Genomic DNA, 23,028 nt, shown 5'->3' with positions numbered 1-23,028 from the left:
AAGGGTAACCTATGCCAAGGACCACACAAATGACTAAGACAAAAAGGGGTACCCTGGTCCTCCAGAATGAAGGTTGGTTATCTGTACAACAATCTTGATCTGAACAATAAAAGCAACATTGGCAAGGCCAACGTAACAGAGTGTCAGAATAGTTTGATCCCCATTGGTCCATATCGCTGTGATGCCAACAGGATGTTCTCAACCAATCGAGTCCTGCCATAACTTGCCAAGCAACCTTGGCAGACAAAAATTTGGAGACTGCTATTGCTAAAATCCCTTGATCAACAATTCAGCCAGGCAACTGCCATTTTCAGAAAGAGAGATTAGCATTAGCAACTTCCATGTTCTGCCCCGCACAGGTTTCCTTTGAATGTGGTGTCATTGTTGCCCTAGTGAATTCACCATAAGAGTATACAGAGCTTTAAGGAATGGGAAAATCCCCCACCAGAATAACCAAATGGGGACTGTCAGGGCCGCTGATAGGGGGGGACCACCAGCCCTCTTGTAGGGGGCCCGAGCACACAGGGGGGCCCACTCAGAGAGGGGGATTAGTGATGGACAACAAATACAGAAATCTTCCTCCAGCACCTGAATCTGATCTGTCCCTCTCCCTGCTATCAGCTTTTATCTTTTGAGAAAGGACAGTTGTCTCTCACGAATCCCCCTCCCTTGTGTGCCCCCCCCCCTCCCAGCACTTATCTCTGCTCAGGAGTTTATTTGTAAATTGTAACTTTTTTTCTCTCTCTCTGATCACTGAGCTCCAACTGCCCAGCCTGTATATTTTTCTCATCTCATCTTCTTTTTTATTTAACGTAGTTTTTTTTTTAGATTTAGCAGGAATTATGTGAGTTATGTTAAATTTGTGTTTGATAATAGTGATTTTGTTGTAATTTTAGCTAAATATATCTTTAATATTTTCTTGGGGGGGCCCTGCCAGGTAGTCTGTACGGGGCCCCGCAATTTCTAACAGCAGCCCTGGGGACTGTGCCACTCACAACGAGAACCTATTTTGGGTGGATTTGCTCTTTAAATTGATGGTACAAGACAAGTATTTCTACAGGAGCTACAAGGAGTATGCCCAACTGAGAGCCATTTATTTAACAACAGCATTTCTCTGTGGCACACTATTTTGCTGAACTACTGAATTCGGGCAGGCCATTTTTTTCTTTCTCATTTATTAGCAAATATACCATATAGCAGCGGGTCATCCTCAGATATGTCAAACTGTTTGCAGAATCCACATAATGTATTGCCAACATGAAAGCATGAATGTACAAATTGACCAAGTTGGTTGGCACTCATTCCTTTCAACACTGAGGCACCGGGTTTACATCTTATGAAGGACATGAGTGCTGCTTCTCTGGAAGTGTGTTTCTTTCTGACAGGTGCTCTAAATTTCCTCCATAAACATACTGGCAGATACACTGCCCGGCCAAAAAAAAGTTAATTAAGCAACTAACTAAACTAAGCATGCAGTAACTATCCTATTGGATAGTTACTGGATGTGCCCAAAGAATGAGGTCAGCTGACTACCTGAATATACTGATTGACCAGATTATTCCATCAATTATTTTTTTCTTCCCTGATGGCACAGGGATATTCCAAGATGACAATGCTAGGATTCATCGATCTCAAATTGTCCAGAAGTTAACCCCATTGAGAATCTTTGGGATGTGCTGGAGAAGGTTTTGCGCAATGGTCCGACTCTCCCATTATTTGGTGAAAAATGAATGCAACACTGAACGGAATTAAATCTTGTGACATTGCAGAAGCTTATTGAAACAATGCCATAGCAAATGTGTGCCGTAATCAAAGCTATAGACCTTTTTTTTTTTTTTGGTGGTGACTTTTTTTTTTTGGCCTGGCAGTGCATTATACCATAGGTTTTCTATGCAGAGACTGAATAGTTCAGTATTTTTTGTGACGATTTTCCTGAAATAAGGGATGTATGCTAGAAATTATTTAATGCATGGAGTGTAAGTAAGGGGGATATCAGAGATGAGAGAAGGCTTTGGGATGGAAGCTTTAAAACTTTAGTTGGGCCTTAAGGGTTATAACAGACCCTTACCTTTGACAGAGAATATTTGTGCTTACCTGGTTAATGTGTGTGAAGGATTTCCCAGCAACTATTCGTTATTTACACTCCCTGCTATCATATCTCTCTTTGCACTGTGAGCCCCAGGAAGTGACTTCTTATATGGACATTCCATGAAGTCAAGGTCCGGCCAGCCTAGGGACGGAATGTCTGCTGATTAACGATGCTCTTTTGTCTACATTATGTTGATTTGGGCTGAGGCAGCTTTTGTTAAGTGTGGTAATGACCTTACCTATTTGTCTGGGTGGATGTCGGGCCATTGTTTAAGGAGTGTCTGATATACTCCCCAGGTGTATAAAAGCCTGTATTCTTGTTTCAATAAAGTGTTGTTTTTTCTTGACCCTTCAAACGTAGCTTCGTCTCGTTCCTGGAGGGGGATTTTACTGCATTATTACCTGGTCGTTCAACAGCTGAACCTGACTCTCCTATTGGATCTTATGGTTGGGATTATACTACTCCATTACTACCCAGGGACTTGCCGGGAAAAAGGACGTCCCCAATGGCTCATACCCTCTCCCAACCTGGGTAGCCGTTACAAGGGTGTTACCCACTTGGCTGCCTTTGCCTGTTAAATCCCAATTAACTGGAGATAATTTACACCAATTGCACGGCATTGATGTTTGTAACAAAAAATCTGAATTTGCTGTTTCTCATATTATGTGGTCCTTTCATATAAAATGCCTCAAATAATAGGCATATGAAATGTACAAATCTGGTATGATGTGTTCTTCTGATAACAATTGAATTGGCCAATCATTTGCCAATGTCAATGTTTTCACCAAACATCTAAAAACTTGTTACTCCTTGACGGTGCTGCTAACCATACCTGTCAATTATTCTGAAATGTTATCAATAGAGTGGGGATAAAATGAAGTAATACATTTATTTTTATCAATGTTTCCATCAACATTCTGATCAACATTTTAAGATACTGCGGTCTTTTTTTTTAAATGGTGATGATGGCGAAAAAAGTACTGGACAGCAGGGGTGGACAAGATCTTGATGACCGACACACCTGGATAGAAGGCTAAAAGCCAGGGGTACAAACCGCCAGAGAAGCCAATCCTCATAGTTACATAGTAGGTGAGGTTGAATAAAGACAATAGTCCATCCAGTTCAACCTGTGTAGGTGTGTGTGGCTGTAATCATCTCACATAACCCCAAATGTTCTGATCCTTGAGATGTACGTCTAAGAGTCTTTTGAAAGCCACCCTACTTCCCGCAGAAACCACCTCTTGTGGTTGAGAATTCCACAATCTTGTAGCCCTAACAGTAAAGAACCCCCCACGTTGCCTGAGGTTAAAACGCTTCTCCTCTAATAGCATTGTATGCCCTCGAGTCCTCATGCAATCCCTTCGACTGAACAGCTTATTTTCTAAGCTGAGATCCCCATTGAGATATTTAAAAATTGCTATCATGTCCCCCCTCAGGCGTCTCTTCTCCAGGGAGAATAAATCAAGCGATTGCAGACGCTCTTCATAATTAAGGTCCTCCAATCCCCTAATTAGTTTAGTTGCCCTTCTCTGGACTCTCTCCAGCTCCAACACATCCCTCCTGAGGACCGGCGACCAGAACTGGACAGAATACTCCAGATGCGGTCGGACCAGAGTTTTATAAAGTGGAAGGATTATAGTCTTATCTCTGGAATACATACCTTTCTTTATGCATGCTAATATTCTGCCGGCTTTGGCAGCTGCAGCTTGACATTGCATGCTATTGCCTAGTCCATCATCAACCAAGACTCCCAGATCTTTCTCCATTTTTGATTCCCCCAAGGGTTCCCCTCCTAATGTGTATTGTGCTTTTATGTTTCCAGTATGTTATCCTCAAACCATGGCTGCGGTTATGTTAGGTGATAATAATGTTATGACTGATCGGTGTATAATAGTATGCCACAAACCATTGCATGTACGGCCAGCATAAGAGTACCTTTTACATAAATTTTACAAGTTTAAGATTATTTGTGTTTGAATAACTACAAAGAGTGACATTGTAAACAGCAGCCAATCAAAAACCTTCTTGCCTTAGCCATACTGCAGTAAACTGCAGCCATTGGTGGGCTGTGGATCATTGCATATCAGCGCTCCTTCCATTGGAATAAAAGCCTATTATAGTCTGTATCAGAGGACAAGCTCGTCTCACACTCAGTGACTATTTCACAGACAGGCCGCTCATAGATTCTGAAAGCTATCTTCTTAGTTCTGACACATACTTTCTAAAACCAAACTAAATATTTACCTCTCTCGCTCCCTGGGCTTCAGGCCCCCCAGCTTCACCCAAACTGAATCCGTTTAATAAACAGAAGAGAACGGGGCACTGTACATACATCCAGGCACACAATGAGCCCTCTGTACAAGTCCTCGCCCGGCCACAGACAGAGGGTGTCCTTAGCGCTCGCAGGAACACAAGCTGAGGAAACTCAAAGCATTTCCATTTCAAAAGTGGCCTTTTTTTTCTGAAGTGGGGACAGCAAGGCACCCCCAAACACACCCAATTCTTCACTAATAAAACTCGCATTGTTTAGCAGCCCCCAACCCAGTGCCTTAGTTCTGCGACCGGTTCCTGAATCGTCAACCTATGGGGGCTAGACTAGGCTGAATACCAGGCAATGGAAAACCGAAGGGGAAAACAGTAGCAATGTGTATCTCCGGAATTAGATCCATATGGTTTTAGTGTAAGTGGTTATGTGGCACGGACTTTCTCTGCTATTTGACACATTCAATCTCATCTCTGACCAGTAAATGCCGTTGCTTTGACAGCCCGCCAACTGTGCTTTTTTTTTTTTTATCTGCAGCTGCGGGAGTTCAGGTACTATTACAGGACAAACCTGGCTGCCTGGAGAACCGGCCAAAATGACAGAAAGGAAAGACTGTATGAAATCTCTGTGGTTTTTTTTTGTACAAAAATACTGCAGAAACCTGTCACTGTAAATTTCTGAATATTTCCTTTGCTGTTCTTCAAACATACATAGGCATTCCTGAACCTCGTTACCAGGAACAGCTGGGACTCAACAAAGTAGCATTGTAAGCCACCAAACTACCAGGAAACAGCGTGGCAAGTTGGCAGCTTCCTCCAGGCAATCCGATGCCTTTATGCAGAAGAAAGTAAGCAGCAGTAAATGACCAAACTACATTTTAATTTCCAGTTAATTATGTGACTACGCTAGAGTGCAAAAGAGATGTTGGGAATATTTCAGGCAATGCGCCTCAGGAAATGTATGTGAATAGCCCCAATACAAAGTGAGAAAGGACTTCTGTTTATTAATGGCATATCCTTACTATGAAGGCCTTTCTTCTTTTGTAGAGGGCGTACTTTGTTCATAATATGGTTTGGTCGTCACCAGTACCTCCCAACAATGGCCATCTGCTATTGAGGGGAATTAGCAGCTAGGCTGGTTCAAAAACATGTTCCCCTTATTTGAGACCACTCCAAACTTTTACTACTCCTTCCCTTTCCTTTCATCATCTCCAATCCAGGAATTCAGTCACTTTGTAAAAAGTGCAGGCACACTATGAGGTAAGTCCAAGGGGGTGATCACATCTCCTGAACTTATCTCTATTATTTCGTTCTGACAAGTTTAAGGCCCTGCGGAGCATACACTTACATTCAGGGCTGTGAGAGAGGAGAGAGAGGGGCACACAGAACAGCTATGCCTCTCCCTCCCCTCTGCTGCCCATTCAGTGAAGCCTTTGTATTTTCTAAATGAGCTCACGTAATACAAAGGCTTCTGTGATTGGGCAGGAAGTCAGGAGGGGCAGGTATACAAGCTGCACCGACTCTAATGTTGAAGATGCTTAGACCTAAAGCATCAGCAGCACTGGGCTCTCAGAAATACAGTGATAGTTGATAGTCTTTTTCCGGGAGTGCAATAAAACTGTCAGATGGATAAGCCCAGGTGATGACATGCACCTCCTCGGACTTAACTCGTGTGAGCCTTCACTTTTTACAAAGGAGCTAAAATCCTGGAAACCAGCTGGAGGTTTCTTGCAAGCCAATTTTAGAAGCCAATAGAGTTTTCTGCAATGCTCAAACTATATTATGTCTTGGTCTGGCCGGGTATTGACCTACATGTTGGACCATCCTTTCATGTCTGTGGATTGGAGATGAATAACTGACCCATCATTCTCTTAAGAGGAAGAAATGTAAAACCTTTGTGAAATATAACCGTATGTTTGCTAAGGAAAATGTTGGACCAGTTAATGATGACATGGTACCATCATGGTGTAAACTAGTAGCGGTCAACCTTCTTCATATGACAGAAAGGTTAATATTGAGTTAAGACCCAAACTACAAATTCTACAGCAAATGTGACTAATCTGATAACCCTGAAAACAGATTCTTGGGGCCTGCCTCAAATTCTACACCTAAAAGATCTTGGAATCAGAAATGACCTTATTGGATGTGTTTTCCCAGCTCATCAAAATTGCTTCCCCGCAAAGAGTCCAGCCTTCAATATGTCTGTTCAGTACATAAAATGTCATATTCAGCCTATACAAATTTCAGAGAAGCAATCATTCTGGTGTGTTTGACTGTTATCAAACAGAATGTTAAATCTTTTTTGGTTTTCCCACTGCCATGTATGTGATCTTTCTACTGGGTGTTTTTAAGAGCCACACATTTTGTAAGGCTAAACATAACTGCAAACTGAGAACTACTATCCCAAAATTAATAGAACACTTCCAGAAGTTCAACAACAAATAACCAAATAAAATTAAAGCCAACCTATTAGCAAAAGTTGATTTAGAGGAAAACTGCCCTGGCAAATCAAGTTTCATATGACCCTTCTTTACCTTCCTCTGCATTATTGTGTTTAAAATATCAGGTACGCCTACACCTTTAGACATGAGCAGGCTGGGAAGTTCAGGATGAGATAAAGTCTGAGGGTTGTAAAGAAAAGCAAAGGAAAGATGATGCTTTTTTGTAAAAGCTATGTAAACCATCTTCCTGGGATGGATAACAAATGAGTCAGAGGTGTAACTAGAACCTTCAGGGCCCCGGTGGAAGAAACCATGAAGGGCCATGAAGGGCCCCCGGACCCCTTCTCTTCAAGCCTGGTGCTCTTCCCACTGATCCTAAGGCTCTTTACTCTCATTGTGGGGCCCTTTATTACAGACCCGCAGCAGGACCCTTTCACAAGTTCTGCAGTGGGCCCCCTTCCTGCCATCTTGGGGCCTCCCCACGGTGGTGGAATGCCAGGGCCCGGTCGCAAGTGTGACCTTTGCGATCCTGGAAGTCACTGACTATGACTCTGTCCATTCAAAAAAGAAAGGGGCTTGTAAATTACATATTTACTGACCCCTTCCTGGTTCTCTATTGTGACACATCCCCTGCAGCAGCCGGCAAGAGAGGGAAGAGAGCACAGTGGGGGTGGGGGGGGGGGGAGAAGCACAGTAGGGGGGGGACCAGGGAAGCACACAGGGGCCCAGAGACAGCAGAACACAAGTGAACTGGATAGGAAGGGTGGTGGGGGCAGCATACAGTGGAACCAATCTCCTCCATTTTCCTCCTGCAGCTACAGGAGGAAAGTGATTACTCGACATGCTGCCCCACCACCCCTCCTATCCAGGTGTGCAGGGGAGCCGCACAGGCCCCCTGGAGCATGGGGCCCGGTTGCAATTGCAACCCCTGCAACCCCTGTAGTTACGCCCCTGAAAAAAGTAATATAAGGGCTGGGAACCTTACATTTTAGAAGACAATCCTGCTCCAGGCTTCTCCTGCATCAACCAAACAATCAGCAGCACATGGTCTTGATCAGCCAATCAGAAACCTAATGTGAGCAAATGCCTTGGCTTCACTGCTAAAGGGTTACCCAAAGCAGCATTTTCTTAAGCAGATGTAAACATCTCAGCCTTTCTATCAAACTTTTTTTTCTACAATCCCTTTTAGACTGTTACCATAGCTTTATGTTCCAGATTGAGCATAGTTCCACTTTAACAGGTGCAGGTGTAAAGCATAATAACCAATCAGGGATAATCATCCGTTAGTCCGAGCACCTTACACTTCAGAATGTTGACCTTGGATTGCTGGGGGCTTCTGCTCATCATTGCTCTTTGTAAAGCTATTTAATAAAGCTTTAGGTGAGTTAGTGGATGTTTGTATTTAACAACACATTCCAATTGGGGCTGAATACATATTGTGAGCTGAACCAGTGTTCAAGCTACCTAGTAGCTCACTAGGAATTGGTGACATAATCAAGCCACTGGCAGCCAGAGATTCCACACCCTGAATTCTCATAAATATTGGTACAGCCCATAATTCATCTGTCTAGACTATCAATGGACTACAGTCAAGAAGGCATATGAATCACTAGGTCAGGCAAGGTTCTCTCTAAAGGGCCTGCATAGAGGAGCATGGAGACAACCCAGAGAAGATTGCTTTTGACTAACACCACAGGTAAATCCATGTGATTTTTTTTTTGAGCCATGTTTGCAAAATAAAATCTTGACACACCTTCTCAAAGCTGTCAAAAACGGGTCTCATAATACGCAAGACAAAAACACGAAGGAAAACGGAGAGGGTGGTAGTCTTGTGAGTGACGTAGACACCAGCCAAGAAGGTGTGAGGAACAGAATAATGCTTTCTTCTAAAGTGTATGGCAGTCTTTTTCAACATTTTTACCCCAGAGGAACCCCTACAAAAATGTTTAGGTATCAGAGAACCCTTACTAAAGCCAGTTGATTGGGGGTCAATAGGACAAAATGCTCCTACATAGAAAGAAGGAACACAAGCAACAGGCAAGCAGAGGCCGTGTCGGCACAAGGTCCTTTAGCATCCAAGGTGAAAAGGCCAAAGTGCTCTACAACCCATCCCCGCCATGAACTGCGAACCCCTGCAGCAGCAGAGGTTGCAGGTCCTGCCCTTTTTTTTGTTACCCCTTCCTGCCTACCCTTCAGCCAAGCCTTGATTAGAGGCGAACACTTGGGAAAGAGAGAAAGAAGGGCAGTGAAACAAAAGGGGATAGATAGAACAATGAGAGAGAGAGAAGGGGGGCAGGGAGAGGTAGATAAAGAGATCAACTGAGAGATGGGATACAGAGAGGGAAAAGGGAAGAGAAAGAGAACTAAATAGAATGGGAAAATAGAAAGAGAGAGGACGTGACAGACAGAAAAAAAGAGATCCAACAGTAATAGGGATGAAAGAAGAGATAGTGGAGAAAGGAAAAGGAAAAAGACAATGACAGAGAATTGGAAACATTTAGAGAGAGAACAAGAGGGAGCTAAAGCAAAAAAAATATGGGAGAGAATGGCAAGAGAGAGTATGAGAAACAGAGGAAGAAGGAGGGAGAAAGAAAGAGAGGGGAGAAGAGGAGGGGTAGAAGGAGAGTGAGAGAATGAGAGAAAGAAGAGACTGGAGGAGAGCAGAAAAAGAGGAGAAGAGAGAAGAAGAGGAGAGGAAAGGAAAGAAGAAGAGAGGAGAAAATAATAGAGAAGATCAGAATAAGATGAGAAGAAGAGGAGAGGAAAGGAAAGAAGAAGAGAGGAGAGAATAATAGAGGAGAGCAGAAGAAGAGGAGAAGAGAGAAGAAGAGGAGAGGAGAGGAAAGGAAAGAAGAAGAGAGGAGAGAATAATAGAGGAGACCAGAATAAGAGGAGAAGAGGGAAGGAGAGGAACAAAGAAGAGAGGAAATGAGAGAAGGATGTGAGAGAAGAAAATGAGAGGAGAGAAGAAAGTAGAGAAAAAGAATAGAAGAGATAAAAAGAGGAGAGCAGAAGAAGAAGACTGGAAAGAAGAGGAGAGAAAAGGAGAGAAGGAGAGGATGTAAAAATAGAGGAGTAAAGGAGAGAAGAAGAGATGAGAGCAGAAAAAGAGGGAAAAAGAGAAGAAGAGGAGAGGAAAGAAGAATAGAGGAGAGAATAAGAGAGGAGAGCAGAATAAGAGGAGGGAAGGAGAAGAGATGAAAGGAGAGATTAAAAGGAGAGCAGGAAAAGAGGAGAGGGAAGGAGAGAAGGATATGAGAGAAGAAAAGGAGAGGAGTGAAGAAGAGAGTAAAGCAAAAGAAGAGGATAGCAGAAGAAGAAGACTGGAAAGAAGAGGAGAGGAAAGGAGAGAAGATAAAAAGAGAAGAGGAAAGGAGAGAAGAACACGAGAGAAGAAGAGGAGAGTAGAGAAGAAGAGATGAGAGCAGAAAAAGAGGAGAAGAGAGAATAATAAGGGGAGAGATGAAAGGGGAGAAGAAGGGAAGATGAGAGCAGAAGAGGAGAAGAAGAGAGGAGAGGAAAGAAGCAGAGAGGGAAGGAGAGAACAAGAGGAGAACATAGGAGAGAAGGAGAAGAGAGAAGAAGAGGAAAGGACAGGAGAGAAGAGGAAATGAGAAGAAAGCATGGAGACAGAGTGGCAAAAAGAGACAGAAAATGAGAGAGAAGAAGAAGAGAAATGAGACCTAGGAGGTGCAGATGCTTCTTGAGACCCGTCCAGGGAATGTTAGCACTAGGAAAGTGATGGACGGACGTCTTATGTTACATCCCTAGCTGCTATTTCTGTAGGAGAGCCAACACACAGAGTATAATCTGGGCATTATGCTGTATATGAAAGGATCGCTCTCAGCCCGGCTCACACCCACAACCATTTCCTCTGTGACGTTTCACATTGCAGATCCCTCTCGTCATTAATTCAAAGAGCAGAGACATCTCTCCGGTTACAAACAATCTGTCATGAAAATGAAATGAAAACACAGACATCATGTGCTTCGACAGCCCCAAATTATTATTGGATAAACATTAATATGAGGAACGTCTAAGGCTTCCCAGCACCACAGCTCCTCTCCATAATACCATCACTCTGCTCAGTACACAATGCCTCCAAATATGCCATATAATCCCCCCTATTAATGCTACTTGGTATGATATATATAATTCCGACTGTGCTTCCAAATTCAGTATATGACATCATACTCTAGGCTAAGTAATACTCCATATAACCTTTCCCCTTCAATTTTATAGCACAGGCCTATAAATGAATCTTACGCCATGTTTCCACTAATGCTGCAGCCTATATATCACCTATAAATTATGCCTCCTACAGCTCTCTACAGGCTATTACTACATATTATTCCATATATCTTTCCCTGTAATCCCCCTTGATATCTGTATAACCACAGCCAGATGTACAGAAGTGATGTCCTCAGCTCCATCTCCTCCATTAGGTGCACTTGGCTTTGCTGCTCCTGTCATTGGTCAGAAACTTAGTTAAAATAATCTTATATATAAACCATTAGGGGTTCACACCCAACTGTTTTATTTTTAAAGTAGATGTAAACCCAAACAGTCAAATCTCATATAAAATTTAAAATGGTGATGTAATTTCAAATGTAATTTTTAATATTATTTCAGTCTGCAGTATTTGGTTTTAAATGAAAACTGGGAAGTTTACTATGAAGGTGCTTTTTAGGCACTTCCTGTTACAAGAGGACAATGCATTGTCCTTGTCTCCCAATTACTCTCCTGTGTTGTCATCCTGTCATACAGGCCTCCAATGGAGACTACATGTGGCTGTTTCAAAACACAATCACGTAGGCATGGTCAACTGTTGTTGTCATAATCTGTAAACCCACCCTCTAAAATGCCATGTGGTAAGGCTGAAGTGTGTAGATAGGAAAAGATGCAAAGGACTGCAGATGATCAGCAGAACTGAAAAGCAAAAAGGCTAAAAAAAAAAATAATAATAAGACAAATATCACCCTTGATTGATGAAGATAACTGAATCCAATTTTACAATGTTGGCACATTGGTGTTAGTAACACGGTATATATCCTTCCAACTACTTATTACTACAAAAAAAATGTTTATTTGGTGGGAAAAGGTAATGGGTTTATTAGCAAATGGACATTTATTTGGTTATTTGGTGGTAAATGGTAATACACATCTACTGTTATTTTAATATCAAATGAAACCTGGTCGAAAATAGTAAAAAAATATTTTTTTTAAGTTTGGGTGTGGATTTCTTTGCCATTATTTTGACCCACTACCAAAGAACTACTCCTGACATGCATGCATACCCATAGTAGAGCTCAGAAACAATGGTGTGCATGTTCATTCTCTTCCTTCCTTCCTTCCTTCCTTCCTTCCTTCCTCACATTCCACTAATGCCAACACTAAATATACAACCTTATACCAACATTAACCTAGATCAGTGGTCTCCAAATTTTCTAAACAAAGGGCCAGTTTACTGTCCTCCAGACTTCAGGGGGGCCGGATGGTGGCTGTTGAGAGTAGAAATTATCCTAACATCAGTGGTAGTAAACAGTGCATCTTTGGTCTTAGGAGGAGCAATATTGCCCCATCGCTGGTTTCAGTGGAAGGAAGAGGGTCCCATCATTGGTGTCAGTGGGAGGAATGGTGCTCCATCAATGGTGTCAGTGGAAAGAATAGTACCCTATTGTTCATGTCAGTGATTGAAATAGTGGCCTATCATTGGTACCAGTGGTTGAAATAGTGTCCCATTGTTGGCGTCAATGGGAGGAATAGTGCCCCATTGTTTATGTCACTAGCAGGAATATTGTCCTGTTGTTGGTTTCAGTGGGAGGAATAGTGTCTTGTATCAGTGGAAGGAACAGTGACCCCAGGGCTGGAAAAAGGCAAGCAAAGGGCCACATTTTGGAGACCACTAACCTAAATCAAGCCCTGATCTAAGAAAGAAAGAGTTCCCCATCGCTGGTGTCAGTGGGTGGAAGTGTGCCGCATCATTGGTATTAGTGGGAGGAATAGTAACCCATCATTGTTGTCAGTGGGAGGGATAGTGCCCCATCATTGTTGTCAGTGGGAGGAATAGTGTGCCATCATTATTGTCAGTGGGAGGAATAGTGCCCCATCACTAGGGTCAGTGGGAGGAAGAGTGCCCCATCATTGGTGTCAGTGGGAGAAAGAGTGCCCCATCATTGGTGTCAGTGGGAGAAAGAGTGCCCCATCATTGGTGTCAGTGGGAGAAGGAGTTCCCCATTGCTGGTGTCAGTGGGAGGAAGAGTGCCCATCACTGGTGCCAGTGGGAGGAACAGTGCCCCATCATTGGTGTCAGTGGTAGGCAGAGTTCCCCATTGTTGGTGTCAGTGGAAGGAAGAGTGCCCCATCATTGGTGTCAGTGGAAGGAATAGTGCCCTATTGTTGATGTCAGTGGTTGAAATAGTGCCCCATCATTGGTACCAGTGGTTGAAATAGTGTCCCATTGTTGGCGTCAATGGGAGGAATAGTGCCCCATTGTTTATGTCAGTAGCAGGAATATTGTCCTGTTGTTGGTTTCAGTGGGAAGAATAATGTCTTGTGCCCCATCATTGGTGTCAGTGGGAGAAGGAGTTCCCCATTGCTGGTATCAGTGGAAGAAACAGTGACCCAAGGGCTGGAAAAAGGCAAGCAAAGGGCCACCGTTTGGAGACCACTAACCCAAATCAAGCCCTGATCTAACCATTTGATCATTATTTTTTTAACAGCCCTTTTTTTTATTAGAGATCCTCCATAAAGATACATTGTATCTTTTTCTCCTCACAGAGATTGGCTATCATAGTGTTCACCTCCCGGCTCCCAATTGTTACCCTGACACCAACACATGTCGGTGACAGCTTGTCCGCCATGGCCACAACGCAGCAATGGCAGCATGTTGAGTTTCACAAGCTGTGCCACCTTTCAAAATTGCCCACTGAAGTCAATGGGTAAAAGATGGATTTAGCCCATATCAAGGCCATGTCACGAGGGTGCAAATCCAGATGAAAAACAAAGAACAGATGTGCTGAGTTGACCACAGGCAGGAAACACAAGACTCTCTGCAGTTCAAGTAACAGATGTATATTTTTTCACTGCAGGCTTTTGATTGGTGATCTGTACACAACTCAATGAGTGCTCATTTCTTCATTATACTAATGATTATGGTTATTTGGTGAAAGAAGCAGGTGGAGTCGGTACAATTCATATTTTTCGAGGGTGGCATGATTATTGAATAAATATCCTGCCAACAAACCCCGATTTTGTCCTCACCTCCACTGGCCACGTGAATGGTATTATAAGTACAGTTGGCACAGCTACATCTTGACTCTGCAGATTAGGTTTAGGCAGCTCAGGGGTGGAGTTTAATTTGTCCAGGGATTTTTACCTGGAACACCAACAAGGTTGAACTACATGGTTGTACATCTCCCCCTCCTATTCTAATTCCCTTCCAATAACTCCTCCCATGATTCCTCTAACTCGCCCCTCCCTTGAAATTCTTACGGATCCTCCAGATTGGAATGCATCATGCATGCAAATTGTTTGGTTTTAGGCTGGGGCTGGCGATAGCTGAGAATTTTCCCCAATAATGGGCAAATGAGTAAAATCTTTGCACCAAAATTCTTACTGTGTGTTTAGTTTTGTTCCAGTTCTCACAATGGAGAATTATTCAGATTGTTTATTACAGGTATTTATATAGTGCCAACAATTTACGCAGCACTTGAGGAGCTTACAATCTAAGGTCCCTTTCCTAAATGCATACTAGTGGGCCAATATAGACAGTATGGCTTTGGAGCGCAGGAGGAAACCAGAGTTCCCAGAGGAAGCCCACACAAGCACAAGGAGAACATGCAAACTTCATGCAGACAGTGTCCCAGTTGGGATTCAACCAAGGACCCCAGTGCTACAAGGAAGACCTGTACACCACTAGGCCATTGTGCTACCCACTTAAGTTTCGATAACCCCTCTTGTTTATCCATCTAAATCACTTACAAATAGTACCCGCCTCAATAGTTTAAAAAACATTACTACACCACTAAAACCATAGATTCAAATTCCTTGCTGACTTTTCCTACTGTCTGTATAGATATATTTTTGGAGACGGCTCCCCTGATATTAGGTTATAGGCACCCCAACCGCTTAAAATACCACTATTTTTATATATATTATTAAAAATTCCATTATATATATATATATATATATTCTTGTAAAAATGTTCTTACTGTTTACCAACCACAGTTCTATGCTCCATACATGTCTATTACAAATACGTTTGCTGAATTTATGTACATTCAAGTATTAAGGGAAGGAATGTACCCATGTGATAGCATTCCACCACAAGTGGTAATGGGCGGCCATAATAGCTTTAGCCCCATTATTTTAAGTCCAGGAGTCATTTGAAATATGTCCAATAGATTATTCAATTCTCCAGCAGTGAAGGCCAATGTCATCAAAATTTTTATCAATTTTGTGCGGACAGTTGTGTTTTTACCCACTGGTCGTTCCTTCCTCCAACCCCTTCAACACTACAGGACACAGCAGTGACGTAGGGGTCAGAGGAATTAACACATGGGGGGGGGGGGGGAGTGGGGACACTCCCGGAAGTGTTGAATGCCATAGTGGCTTTGGAGGCTACAGCAATGGAATGGAGTGGAGGTAAGAGAAACGGGCTGCTGCAGAATGGAGTATACCCTGACTTCTATTGCAAGGACTTGATGGTTTTAAAACTGTACAGATGTCAATACCGACTCATCAATTAAAAATGGTGCCAATCCCTAAGTGCTTTCCATCAGAATGAACCTTTGCTAAAGTTAGGCCACTAAATGATGGATTCTGATTGGTTGATATGGATTACTGGATTGAGAATTGGCCATTGTTATTACGTAAGGCCACATTCATTTGACACCACAACATACAGTGCTGGGACTTAGGTGCCCATGGTGCAGTTCTAACAATAAGCAACAAGATCAATGGAGCAATGATTTAAATTTATTCAGTGATGGAAATTTTTAGGCAGTTTTATACATTTTCATTGTAGACAACTCCATACACTCCAACTCCAACATCCATACAATGATAATTGCCTTGATGTGCTAGCAGCTATGTCCAAACTATGGCCCTCCAGCTGTTCCGGAACTACAATTCCCATCATGCCTAGTTATGTCTGTGAATGCCAGAGATTTACAATGCCTCATGGGAATTGTAGTTCCTGAACAGATGGAGGGCCATAGTTTAGACACCCTAGAGAAAAAAAAAAAGTGGGGGAGATTTATTAAAACTAGTGCAATCAGAATCTGGTGCAGCTATGCATGGTAACCAGTCTATTTCTAGCTTCAGCTTGCTCAATTAAGCTTCCACAATAAAACCTGGAAACTGATTGGTTTCTATCCAGAGCGGCACCAGATTTTGCACCATGCAGTTTTCGTAAATTAACCTCCCCATACACCCATACTAGCAAAATGGACATTAAAATCACAGCAAACTGCTGCATTCTGGTTGAGGCTCATATATAGGATTTATCTCAGTCTGAAAGTTATAAGTCTTCATATTGCATTGCACTGCACTCCCTTCCATTCAAGATAGGCTTATGGGTTAGTTAAACAAACAAAATATGACACCATATGTATTAATTGTGTTCACACTGCTGTCTTTCTTATACCTTATAGTACTCTTATTGTAAGACAAGTGTGGTCTGGTCAGCACTGGAGAAGGCACTTTCCCTACAGTGGAGTGATTGACACATCGTTCTCTTCCTTGAAATAAGGACATCTAGAGTCCCTATTCACTTAAACAGTCTCTGCTTTCATGCTGCACTCCTATCACCCCCTCCACTGCCTTTCGATGTAACAACTGACACCTCTTCCAAACTATGCGGCCGGCCTCCTCCTCCTCCGCTGGCACCCACTGAACAGGTAGGGAAACGAGGACAGTAGAGCATTGATCGAACATTGAGAACTCACCAAGGGACAGAGGGAACAAAAACATTCTGACACTGGAGCCTTACAAGAGGTTTTCCCCTCACAGTTCAATAGAAAAGTTGACTTGTGGGGTGGTGGGGGGGGGGGGTGTCAATTTTAAAAGTCACCTAAAACTTTCTTGATGAGGTTCAGTCTGTAGACTTGAAAGGACCCCAGCTGCAAGCTACAACATATTTTGAAATTTCCTGGACTCATTACTGGTTTTCAAGCCACTATAAGTCACGCCATACTGTCTCTGTCCTAGACTAACCCCTTTCCATTGCATTATATAGTTTGCAGCTTCTGAAAGTTGGCGTGGTTGCTTTTGGCACAGAAGCATTGACACTACATCTTTCTATGGACGAGTTTTTAGCAACAAAAAAATGTATGTGAGTAGATTCTAATCACCCATACATATTTGTCATAGAAAATGTAATATTGCCGCCCACGTTAATAAAAAAAATTAAAATTGAGTGACTTCTTCTTGACCACAACCTTCTTGACCACATCACTAACTCTGAACCTTAACTACTCCAACCACAACCTAACACTGGAATGTAACCCTTAACCCCATCCTAACACTTTATTTCACGCTAACCCTGAACCCTGGCTTAACACCTTAACCTTTTAAACCCCTCAAGGTAACCCTCAACCTCATCCTTAACCTAACTTATCCCTATCCTCAAAGTAACCCTCAACCTCATTCTTAACCTAACTTATCCCCATCCTCAACCTAACTCGCACACCTAGCTCTAAACCTTAACTTCTCCAACAAAAACATAACCCCAGAATTGAACCCCTAACCCTATCCTAACACTTTATTTCAACCTAAAACCTACCCCTGGCTTGACACCTTAACCTTTTGAACTCCTCAAGGTAACCCTCAACCTCATCCTTTATATTAACCTAACTCTTACCCCTGGTTCCAAACCTTAGCTTATCTAACCACAACCTAACTCCTTAAGGTAAACCTTAACCTCATCCTGACACCCCCATCTCAACCCAACCCTTATCTCTAACTCTAAACCCTAGCTTATCCATCCATTCCCTAACCACTAAGCGTAATCTTCAACCTCATTCTGACACTTTACCCCAGCCTAACTCCTACCCCTAGCTTTAAACCTTAACTCAATTAATCGCAACCTAACTCCTCAATGTAACTCTTAACCTCATCATGACACTGTATCTTAACCTAACCCTTAGCTCTAACTCTAAACCCTAGCTTATCCAACCATAACCTAATCTCTAAACGTAACCTTCAACCTCATTCTGACACTTAACCTCAGCTTAACTCTTACCCCTAGCTATAAACCTTACCTTATCAAACAACAACCTAACTCTTCAACATAACCCTAAGTGCCGGTTCACACTGCAGCGGCACGACTTCGGGGGCGACCTGTGAAGTCGTGTGCACCGCGACTTCGGCGCGACTTGCACGGACTTCATAAAATGAATGTCTATGCAAGTCGCTCCAGGTCGCCCCGAAGTAGTACAGGACCCTTTTTCTAAGTTGGAGCGACTTGTGTCGCTCCTATTAGAACCGTTCCTGTACTGCACAATGGACCGCGATGGTCCGCGACTTGCCAGGCTGACAAGTCGCCTGGCAAGTCGTACTAGTGTGAACCGGCACTTAACCTCATCCTGACACTTTATCTTAACCTAACCCTCATCTCTAACTGTAAACCCTAGCTTATCTGCCCATAACCTAACAGCTCAACCTAAACTTTATCCCTAGCACTAAACCCTAGCTTATCCAACTACAACCAAACCCCTACCCCTAAACCCTAACCTTTTGAACTACAACTTAACCCCTCAACGTAACCCTTAACCTCACTCTTACACTTTGTCTCTACCTATCCCCTCTCCTTACCTCTAAAGCATAATTTATCCAACCACAACCTAACCCCACAGTGCAACCCTTTAACTTAATATCCTAACCCTAATTCTAAATTAAAACCTAACCCCTATTTTCTACCAAAAAACCCAAATGTCAGCTATAAGCAACGCCACTCAAAGGAAGTCATACTATAACACCCATGCTAGCATTGAAAATGCTACCATGGAAAGAATGTAGGGTGCCAAAGCAAATCTATGTCCTAATAATTTAAGGACACAAATTTAGGTGCCCCCAATTTTCGAGTGCCAAGAAACTCTTTCATAAACAGCTTTCATTAAGTTTCTGTCACCAGATTCTAGTCACAGTTCTTGGCCCCATCTTGGTTTCATACCAAGGTTAATTAATTCTGGGTTGCTAAAGAAAATTCTTGAGTGGACGATGCTACCTCTTCTCCCAATCTACCGTATTCCAACTGGAATATCTTAAGTGTTGATGTTGTCAAACAGATTTCCGTTCCCAGCTGCCATCCCTGATTGGAAGCTGTTGCTTAAAAAAAGAACCTTTGTTCTAATCCAAAGCTTCCTCTGTTCCACCCGCACACTGTCACCTCTACTGAGAGCAATATTTTATTATGTGTTGTTACTTTCTGTAGGATTTTGCCCTTTTATTTTGTAACTGGTACGGAATTCATAGCCAGACGAAAAGTCTCCATCTCGTAGAGAGCGTGCCTGCTTGCCAGCCAGCCGCTACCTTTTATATGATTTCGTGCAGTTGCGATTCGATTCTGCCTTCATGGAATTTTCTGAGCTCTCAATAAAACGCTTTCTTGTTCCATCAGCCAGTGCTGAGCTCATTAAAAACAAACCAAAAGAACAAAAAAAAAAAAGCACAATCTGGCCAGTCAAACAATAAAATATCTTCATTGTTAGGCTCAGGGAGAAGACGTCAGGGAAAAGTTAAGAAGGCTTTTTTTTTTTTGGTCCAAATATTTCTGCCTTGGAAGCCCCTTGGATTGCTATGATGACTTTCTTTTTTTGAAAATCAAATACGAAATGTCAAGAACTCAACAAAATCAAAGTGCATTTTAGATTTCCAAAGCTGAAGTCAGTTTTAATAAATCAGTATAGAAATCAATCAATTCTATAACCCTATAACTGAAAAAAAAGGCCCTATTGCCACCATGGGACTATAAGTCCCAGCATGCTTTGCAAGCATCCAGTTGACAGGCCATGCTGGAATTTGAAGTCCTTTAACTGATGAGGGTTCTAAATTGTCAACGTCTTGTTCTAAAGTCATTGTTTAGGAAGAAAGTCCCAAGAAATGTAACCTTTTCAAAAAAATTAACCCTTTTCATTCTCGTAATCAGGTGGGCCTCTCAACAGCTTGCCCACGCCCATCTGGTGCAGCACTGTCACCCACTTTTTGGAAAATGAGGGCCAGATCCCCCCCTCCCCCAAATTTCAGGAGCATATGCCATGATAATACGTCTGGGAGACATGCCCTTTGCACGCACCAGTTGCTGTGAGATATGAGTGAGCGTGGTGTGAGGGGGCCACACTGCAAGTCATACCTCACGTCCCCTGACTGGAGCTCCTACCTGGGCTCCTTGTGCGCCTGCTTCCCCTGCACACCACACACACAAGGACCTGTACAAACACCACTATTCACAAGCATGCTGCTATACATAGGACATACCTAACCCAACACCACAATACACTGCTGTGTAGGAAGCTAACGCAGGTGGTGGTTGGGGCATTGGCTGTAGGTAGAGGTGCATTTCTTCCATCAAATCATATGTGCACTATAGACATGAATTATAAGGCTGTATACTGCTATATTACAGCCACTTGGCACAATAAAACTTAACTTTGCAACTCAATTTTAATAAAAAAGTTGACAGTATGACACCATAGGAATTTTCTAGCAGGGATCCTCAAACTACTGCCCTCCAGCTGTTGCGGAACTACACATCCCATGAGGCATTGTAAAACTCTGACATTCACAGACATGATGGGAATTGTAGTTCCTGAACAACTGGAGGGCCAAAGTTTGAAGACCCCTGGTCTAAAGACTTACATTTATGGCAGAAAAGACGCAACATGTACGAACCCTGTTGAGGATTGCTGAGGATTCTTATCCCTTGGCCACCCTTCTTATTCTCAGTCCCTGGCTTTAAACAAGTGCATAACTTTGGCTTTTGAGATATCTTTCCTCAAAGGCTTTAAGCAAGATTGATGCACAAATAAGCTACGAGAAGTGTTCATTTATCAAAGGCTGCACAGTAAAATATGCAAGCATCTCCCAGGAGCTCATACAAGCTGGCCAACCGCACAGTCAGTGGTTTTAAGGTTAAATTTAAACACAGCTAAATATACAGAGTTCAAGAACCATTCGGATCGCATCCAAAAACCAAAAACCGAAAAGAATGGGCTTAGGAAGCCACAGCAGGTGGTTTGTGCTGGTCCTGTAATTCGAGAGTCCTATCCTAGGAGCATCCTGTGAGACCATCAGGAGACTGAGGGTACAGGGGATCCTCGAATTGTCTCCTTTGGGTGATACTCCTAAAAATCAACAACTGGACCTTCTAACCAGATCTGTCCATCTGCAGGATTGGCAGTGGTTGACTTAAACAAAGACAGTGCATGACAGATATTGAGACATGCTGCAGATAGAAACATTTTAACAGACATATTGTAAAAACAATCACATTGCAATTTTTTATCTATATTTTGCACCCCTTTTGCCTGTGAAAAATAAATGTAAGCAACTGGTGATTATTGATGGCATAATCCATAGATTTTATTCCTGAAGCTTCAGAGAGTTCTTTCAGATGGTTAAAAAAAAACCTGATTTATTTTGACAGCTCCTTTTTGGCTTCCAAAATGCTCTAGAGTTGCTTCCGGGGTATAAACTGCAGAATACATCATTAATGCAACCCTTGTAAAAAGCTCAACATAGAACTATAACCTTGGAGTACCCATAATGGACTATTCAGGTGCATAGTGCCAGTAAACTACCATCTTAGAACCTGCAGGTCTGGGTGTAGTCAGTGAAGTGTCACCTTGGAGTGCCCCATATTGGACTATGTAGGTGCCCATGCTAATTGATTGCCATCTCAGAAACTGCAGGTTTGGGTGCATTTGTGAAGTAACACCTTGGATTGCCCATATTGGACTATTTTGGTGCCAATGCCAGCTCATTGCCTTCTCAGAATTTGCAGGTCTGAGTGCAGTCAGTGAAGTGACACCTTGGAGTGACTATTAAGGTGCCAGTGCCAGTGGATTGCCACTCAGAACCTGCAGGTTTGGGTGCAGTTGGTGAAGTAACACCTTGGAGTGCCAATATTGGACTATTTGGATGCCAGTACCAGCTGATTGCCATCTCAGAATCTGCAGGTTTGGATGCAGTTGGTGAAGTACCACCTTGAAGTGCCAATATTGGACTATTTAGGTGCCAATGCCAGTGGATTGCCATCTCAGAACCTGCAGGTTTGGATGCAGTCGTTGAATTGGCACCTTGGAGTGCCAATATTGGACTATTAAGGTGCCAGAACCAATGGATTGTCATCTCAGAACCTGCAGGTTTGGGTGCAGTCGTTGAAGTGGCACCTTGGAGTGCCAATATTGGATTATTTGAGTGCCAGAACCAATGGATTGCCATCTCAGAACCTGCAGGTTTAGGAGAACTGACACCTTGAAGATCCCATAATAGACAAAAAAGGTCCATAGTGCCAATGAAGTGCTATCTCAGAACCTGCAGTTTTTGGTTACATCCTGGCACTTTTGTCAATCCCTGGTTTTGAGACCCACCAGGTGCCATCACCACCTGCATACCTATACATTGCATGCAACCCAAATGCCGATGAAGTTCCCTGGTATAGTTTGCCCCCCAAGAAATGGCATGGAGCATGCCAGTCTTACCTGCTGCCTGGGTCCTCACCAGCTGCCAGAGGATGAGCAGCGCCAGGCTGCAGAGAGGGGGCACCCCGGGGACCCTGCATCTCCTGGGCTGCCGTTGAGGCCGGGGCATGATGCCCAGGTACAAGGGGAAGGGAGGGGAGAGGAGGAGGGCCGCAGGATCAGCAGGAGCGAGTTGGAAAGGGAGCAGGACAGGACAGGACAGGAGAGGAGAGGACAGGCTGCAGCTACTGCTGAAAACTCACTACTTACACCATGTGCAGACAGCCTGGGGAGGGGAGGGGAGGGCTGCCCAACGCTGGGAGGGGAGGAGGAGAGAGTGAAGGGGGGTGCCAGAGGTGAGACCCTCTCTAAGATCCCTTTTCACTAAACACACCCACTTTCACCCACTTTCCCCTCTATTCACCCCTAACCTCCAGTCCTTTCCTTCCGAATGGCACTAATTAGCAATATCCAGAACTTTTCCTTGCCACTTCTCCTCTCCTGGTTGTCACCTAACCTGCCTCTACCTTCCCATTCTCCATCACCCTGTGTC

The 23,028-nt window shown here is 43.2% G+C and overlaps 1 protein-coding gene across 1 annotated transcript in view; it reads right to left on the bottom strand.

The window, feature by feature from the left end:
* The window catches only part of LOC309559991 (uncharacterized protein), a 217,167-nt gene extending 194,392 nt beyond the window's left edge, over positions 1-22,775 (bottom strand). The window contains exon 1 of the mRNA XM_082263472.1: positions 22,497-22,775. Within this exon, the coding sequence (XP_082119598.1) occupies positions 22,497-22,605 (109 nt within the window). The 5' untranslated portion in view covers positions 22,606-22,775. The remainder of the gene's footprint in view (positions 1-22,496) is intronic.
* Between the last annotated feature and the right edge of the window lie 253 nt (positions 22,776-23,028).

The sequence above is a fragment of the Pelophylax lessonae genome (genome assembly GCF_965119305.1).
Source record: "Pelophylax lessonae genome assembly, chromosome: 7".
Lineage (NCBI taxonomy): Eukaryota > Metazoa > Chordata > Amphibia > Anura > Ranidae > Pelophylax > Pelophylax lessonae.
The sequence above is the reverse complement of the archived record's forward strand: the minus strand, read 5'-3'. Positions and strand labels throughout refer to the sequence as shown.